The sequence below is a fragment of the Narcine bancroftii genome, chromosome 4 (assembly GCF_036971445.1).
Source record: "Narcine bancroftii isolate sNarBan1 chromosome 4, sNarBan1.hap1, whole genome shotgun sequence".
Classification (NCBI taxonomy): Eukaryota; Metazoa; Chordata; class Chondrichthyes; order Torpediniformes; family Narcinidae; genus Narcine; species Narcine bancroftii.
The window spans coordinates 294686281-294693215 of record NC_091472.1 but is presented as its reverse complement, the minus strand read 5'-3'; the positions used below and the strand labels follow the sequence as shown (position 1 = coordinate 294693215).

The 6935-nt window shown below is 46.3% G+C and overlaps 1 protein-coding gene across 3 annotated transcripts in view; it reads left to right on the top strand.

The window, feature by feature from the left end:
- The first annotated feature begins 1815 nt into the window (after positions 1–1815).
- Positions 1816–6935, top strand: part of gpd2 (glycerol-3-phosphate dehydrogenase 2 (mitochondrial)) — a 138105-nt gene continuing 132985 nt past the window's right edge. For all 3 annotated transcript variants that reach the window (XM_069935509.1, XM_069935508.1, XM_069935511.1), the window contains exon 1: positions 1816–1926. In XM_069935509.1, coding sequence (XP_069791610.1) covers positions 1848–1926 — 79 coding nt within the window. In that variant the 5' untranslated portion in view covers positions 1816–1847. The remainder of the gene's footprint in view (positions 1927–6935) is intronic.

Below are 6935 nucleotides of genomic sequence, written 5' to 3'. Positions count from 1 at the left end.
CTTACTTTGCACCTGATTTAATATTGAATATTTATTTTTTTCTGTATTGAACAAGTCAGTTTGTTTGCACGTCCTTCTTGGTTTAAATTTCTCTCTGTTGTGAGAATGAAAAAGTTGGTGGCTGGTTTCCAAGTTTTACTCAACTTAATTGTAGAATTAAAATTAGAATTTAAAAGAAAGGTGCAAGACAGCAGGTAGAAGCTGTTTGGAGCAAAAAGAACAATTAAGAATAACTTTGTAATATTACATTCTTCCCTCCTAAAAGAAAACACACTAGCGGTATCAAGCAACACTTTAGGGGACTATTCCCATCCATATCATTCAGTATCCTTGAGTTATTCTTCCCTCCTAAAAGAAAACACACTAGCGGTATCAAGCAACACTTTAGGGGACTATTCCCATCCATATCATTCAGTATCCTTGAGTTATTGGCGGAGAGCGGGAGGGTTGAGCTAGTGGAGTTGTTCCAGTGAACCAGTGCGGACTCGAAGGGCCGATATGGCCCGTTTCCGCTCTGTAAATGGTTATATGGTTATATCGAGTGGGAGATTTAGGTACACGACTGGATCTCTTTAGTTCTTGGGAAGCTACTGTTTCATCATCCTCCACACTGTCATATCTTCCTCCTCCTCCAGTATTGTTAGCACCATATTTTTTTTTAATATTGTTGCACAATAGGAGATGTGGGGATTGTCTGGCTTCTGGACATGGTGCCAAGTCATGAACAGACTGGGTACCTGATGTTTGCATATGTTGGATTACTGTCATGGAGTTCAACTTGATCTACAAGTGGTTCGTTCATGTTACTCCTCACAAACCTTCTTAGTAGTATGTCTCTAGGTGTCATTCGCCAGGAGGGCAGTGAATTTTCATGGGATGAGTAGCGTTGGAATACATTCATAGGGTGTGGTACTTGTTTCTGTACACAACAGCAATCTTTGGGAGAGTAGTACCTCAGGAAGCACCAGTTCCCAATCCTTCGCGGGCAGGTTACATAATCTGAGGGCCAAATGGTCTGCCTTCCATATGATGGCATTGAACCTCTCTACCTGTCCATTCTCAATTGGTGGGGTATGGGGTAGTATGACTTGTGGCAACCCCCTTCAGGGAGAGATAATCTTCCAGATTCTTAAACACGAAGGTGATGCCTTGATAAATGTATGTAATTTAGCATCCTGCATAGGCTAAATAGCAGATCCAGGCCTTTGATCACTGATGTAGTATGCATATTGGGACATGGAAAGGCAAAGGGGAAATGTGAGTATTCATTAATTACTGTAAGTAGATATGGGTTACACAAAGCTGCAGACAAGGGTCTCTTGAAATCAATACTAAGCCATTCCATAGGTTTTGTTGCTTTGATAAGAGTTCCTCCTGGTGGGTGATAGAACTGAGGCCTTAATTCAGCACAGACCCTGCATGAAACACAAGTCTTCTTGACATCTTCTGTAGAAAAGGGGGGATTCTTTGCTCTAACAAAATGCAGCAGCCGAGTTATTCCTGGATGACAAAATCCATTGTGAATGTCAGACAGTGGGGAGGTAGTAAAGGCTGAACAAGTGTGCACCCAACTAAATGCGTCAGGGATCATATTCTCTTTCCCAAGACAATACTTTATTGAGTAACTAGATGTTGCAAATTCCAGCCTCTAACCTTGAATCTTTGTGATCTTTATCTTTTTACACTTTTTACTGTCGAACATAAAGGCCATTGACCTCTGATCAGTAACCAAGCTAAAGTGGCACCATGCCAGGTAGTGGCTCCATTTGCGCCCTGCCTCAATGATGAGAGTCGCTTCTTTCTCTACAATGTGGTAGTGCAATTCACTTCCTTGTAGCATCTTTGACATGAATGCAACAGGCTGTCCTCCTTGGTTAAAGACAGCAGAAAGAGCCACTTCAGATGCATCACACTCTACCTCAAAGGGTAAGTTTTCATCCACTGTTTGCAGGGTGGCTTCCACCAACTCTCTCTTTAGTGAGTTAGAGGGCCTTTTCCTCCATTGGAAACCTCTGTATTTACCATTAGTTGAATCCTGTTAGAAAACCCATGAATCCAATTGGTATAATAGGCAAACATCCCAAGTGCCCTTTTTAAGGATTGCATATTTTCTGGTGGAAGAAGATCTTATAGTGAGCGAAGTCTCTCAGGATATGGCTTAATAATACGATTCCCCACACAGTATCCAAGGAAATAAATGGAATTCACAGACTCCACAGTCTTTGAATCATTAAGTGTTCAGTGTCTCTGACTAATGGTCTTTAGGAATTTCTTTAAATTTTGATCATGTCAGCAATAGTGATATTATCAAGATCAGGGAAAGTACCTTGCAGTTTTTCTTCTCTAACTAACTTGTCCATAACTCACTGGAAGGCGGCTACCCCCTTTGTGACTCCCAATGGAATCCTGCAAAATTGGTATAAATGCCCATTAGCTTCAAAAGCCGTATACTTCTTAACTGATTTCTTCAGTGACACTTGGTAGTAGGCACCTTTCAGGTCAAAGGTAGAGAACACATATATTTTGCAAGCTCGTTCACCATTTGTCAATTCTTGGCAAGGGGGAAGCATCCAATTACATGTATTGATTGATTGTGAATAGCCACACACATTCGCTTCTTGTGTCAGTGGGTAGGATCCTTCACCACTACCACTTGGGCTCGCCATGGTGATATGCACGTCTCATTTATGCCTTCTAAAAGTAATTGGCGAATTTCCTCTGCAATGAAGTCCTGATCATCTTTGCCAAAGCATCTTGATTTGACAATTGGTTTACAGCTTGGTGATAAGTTTGGAGAAAGGGATGGCTCTTCTATTTTTGCTGCTGTATGCACGTCTCATTTATGCCTTCTAAAAGTAATTGCCAAATTTCCTCTGCAATGAAGTCCTGATCATCTTTGCCAAAGCATCTTGATTTGACAATTGGTTACAGCTTGGTGATAAGTTTGGAGAAAGGGATGGCTCTTCTATTTTTGCTGCTGTATGCACGTCTCATTTATGCCTTCTAAAAGTAATTGGCGAATTTCCTCTGCAATGAAGTCCTGATCATCTTTGCCAAAGCATCTTGATTTGACAATTGGTTACAGCTTGGTGATAAGTTTGGAGAAAGGGATGGCTCTTCTATTTTTGCTCCTGTCAGTGCACAGTAATGATCAGCCCCATTCACAGTTAACTCTGACAAAGGTCCCCTGCATTCAGATTTCACACTCAGATGCTGACGCTGGAAAGCCTGGCAAAATATTGTCAGAAAATAGGTCCTTCAATACACCAAGTCGTGTGACAGCGTATGACTGGCTATTAAGACTAAGAGTCAGGTCAACAACCTTGGGAACTAGTGTTTGAAGTTTTCTGAGCCAACAGTAATGTCTTTAACTGGATGGATGAACCTTTAATTTTAGTTCCCGCATGACTTTCTTGCTCATGTAACTATCAGTGTTGCACGAATCCAACTGAGCACTTAATCTTTTACCATTCACAGTCACAAAGGTTGCAGCTTGAGTGAATCCTTGTGACACATTAGTGAGTGTAGCCAGTACCCGAGAACTGACCACTGTTGCCACTGAGCTTGGTGAGGCTTTGAATTTGCACACCCGGGTATAATGTCCCTTCTTGGCACATTTATAACAAGTAGCCTCACATGCTGGACAGTTATCTCATGAATGGTAAGAGAAACTACAGAAGAAACATTTCCATTTTGTATTATAAGTGGCAGCTACAGCTGGTTTCTCAAGAGCAATTGGAAGGTTTTCAGGCAACGCTGCTAAAGAATCCTTCTCACATACATGCGGTACCTGTGATGGTTCAGGGTTCACTACTGCATCTTTATGGGCCTCCGGGTTAGTGTTTGCATCATTATTGCACTGAGCTACATCTTCTTTCTCTTTGGCTTGGCTTCGCGGACGAAGATTTATGGAGGGGGTAAAAAGTCTACATCTAATGCTTGGTTATAAGTAGTCTGTAAGTCCAATGTTTTGTTTTCTAAGAAACGCTGGCATATTGCAAGTGAGGCAATGCCAGTGTGGAAATAAATGCCTCGTTTCCACACTGCTCCACACTATGATCTCGTCAATTATAGTTTTTCTCTAACTTTTCCAATTCCCTGAAGAAATCATCTAATGATTCTCCTGGGCTTCTGCCACCCAGTAGCCAGTAAAGGTCTGGCAAAAACCTCATGGGGCGACTTCACACATCAACTGTCCATCTTAGAGAGAGCTGAGTCCAAATTTTCACATCCTTCCATCTATTCAAAAACGTTGCAACTCACACAGCCTAATAGTGTCCTGTGGTTGTTCAGTAGTTTAGTCGTCGATGGAGTTCATGAAAATCGCACACCAATGTCGCCACTCCTTGGCAGCTGTTGGTGAGCTGGGGGCGATGTCTCAGTACTTGGGCCTCCACGACGGCTCCATGCTTGACAATTAAGTTGTAGTGAGTATGAAAAACTTGGTGGTTTGTATAGTTAGAGTTGGAATTGAAAAGAAAGGCCGGAGGCAGCAGCTAGATTGGAGGAGGAAGAACATATGAGAATAACTTTGTAATATTACACTCCTCTCCAACAAACTCAATCAGAGTCTCATTTAAAGACCCTTACTTGGCACTTGATTTATTATTGCATACTTATTTTCCTGTATTGAACAGACGGTTTGTTTGCACGTCCTTCTTGGTTTAAATTTCTCTCTTCGGCACAAGTATCTTTTCAAGAGTTCAGTCCTTTGCACTGCCGATAATCCACAGGATAGGAAATCTCAGGGTTGTATGTGATGCCATCCGAACTTTTGACAGCACCCACAGCCGCCCAGCGAGGTTGATAGGATTTGTTTGGAGAGGGTTGCAAAACGGCCAAGAGTTTCGCGTGTGCCAGAGTCCAGGAGAGCTAAAATGTTTGGGTTCTTGTTTGCATTAATCGCTGAAGGAAGTGAGCCAGCTGATTGTGATCTTGAAAGTGGGGTTATTGGATCAAAACCACACAAAAGTGCAATAAAATTGGGCAATGCTCTGACAAGGAAGCTGCCCAGAATTAGCACAGTCACTACCTCCCTGCATTTCAGATTGATTCAGTGGGCAGGGCCAGCATGAAGTGAGGAGGGCGGGGGGGGGGGGAGGGCTCTCTCTCTTTCTCTCTCTCTCTCCCTCTCTTGCTCTCTCTCTCTGCCACTTGTAATTGAATCAGTGGGCAGGGCCAGCATGTAATGTTGGGGGGGGGGGGGGGAATTCCTCTCTCTCTCTCTCTCTCTCTCTCTCTCTCTCTGCCACTTGTAATTGAATCACTGGGCAGGGCCAGCATGAAGTGGGGGGGGGGGGGGAGGGCTCTCTCTCTTTCTCTCTCTCTCTCCCTCTCTTGCTCTCTCTCTCTGCCACTTGTAATTGAATCAGTGGGCAGGGCCAGCATGTAATGTTGGGGGGGGGGGGGGGGGAATTCCTCTCTCTCTCTCTCTCTCTCTCTGCCACTTGTAATTGAATCACTGGGCAGGGCCAGCATGAAGTGGGGGGGGGGGGTTCCCCTCTCTCTGCCACTTGTAATTGAATCAGTGGGCAGGTCCAGCATGAAGTGAGGAGGGTGGGGGGGGGGGGGGGGGGAGGGCTCTCTCTCTTTCTCTCTCTCTCTCCCTCTCTTGCTCTCTCTCTCTGCCACTTGTAATTGAATCAGTGGGCAGGGCCAGCATGTAATATTTGGGGGGGGTGGGGGGGGAATTCCTCTCTCTCTCTCTCTCTCTCTCTCTCTCTCTGCCCACTTGTAATTGAATCACTGGGCAGGGCCCAGCATGAAGTGGGGGGGGGGGGGTTCCCCTCTCTCTGCCACTTGTAATTGAATCAGTGGGCAGGTCCAGCATGAAGTGGGGGGATTTCCCCTCTCTCTGGCCGACTTGTAATTGAATCAGTGGGCAGGGCCAGCATGAAGTGGGGGGGGTGTTCCCCTCTATCTGCCACTTGTAATTGAATCAGTGGGCAGGGCCAGCATGAAAAGGGGGGGGGGGGTTTTCCCCTCTCTCTGCCACTTGTAATTGAATCAGTGGGCAGCGCCAGCATGAAGTGGGGGGGGGGGGTGTTCCCCCTCTCTCTGCCACTTGTAATTGAATCAATGGGCAGGGCCAGCATGAAGTGGGGGGGGGTGTTTCCCCTCTCTCTGCCACTTGTAATTGAATCAGTGGGCAGGGCCAGCATGAAAAGGGGGGGGCGTGTTTCCCTCTCTCTGCCACTTGTAATTGAATCAGTGGGCAGGTCCAGCATGAAGTGAGGAGGGTGGGGGGGGGGGGGGGGAGGGCTCTCTCTCTTGCTCTCTCTCTCTGCCACTTGTAATTGAATCAGTGGGCAGGGCCAGCATGTAATGTTTGGAGAGGGGGGGGGAATTCCTCTCTCTCTCTCTCTCTCTCTCTCTCTCTGCCACTTGTAATTGAATCACTGGGCAGGGCCAGCATGAAGTGGGGGGGGGGGGGGGGGGTTCCCCTCTCTCTGCCACTTGTAATTGAATCAGTGGGCAGGTCCAGCATGAAGTGGGGGGGATTTCCCCTCTCTCTGCCACTTGTAATTGAATCAGTGGGCAGGGCCAGCATGAAGTGGGGGGGGGTGTTCCCCTCTATCTGCCACTTGTAATTGAATCAGTGGGCAGGGCCAGCATGAAGTGGGGGGGGGGGGTTTTCCCCTCTCTCTGCCACTTGTAATTGAATCAGTGGGCAGCGCCAGCATGAAGTGGGGGGGGGGGAGGATTTCCTCTCTCTCTGCCACTTGTAATTGAATCAGTGGGCAGGGCCAGCATGAAAAGGGGGGGGGGGGGTGTTTCCCCTCTCTCTGCCACGTAATTGAATCAGTGGGCAGGGCCAGCATGAAGTGGGGGGGGGTGGTGTTTCCCCTCTCTCTGCCACTTGTAATTGAATCAGTGGGCAGGGCAGCATGAAGTGGGGGGGGGGGTGTTTCCTCTCTCTCTGCCACGTAATTGAA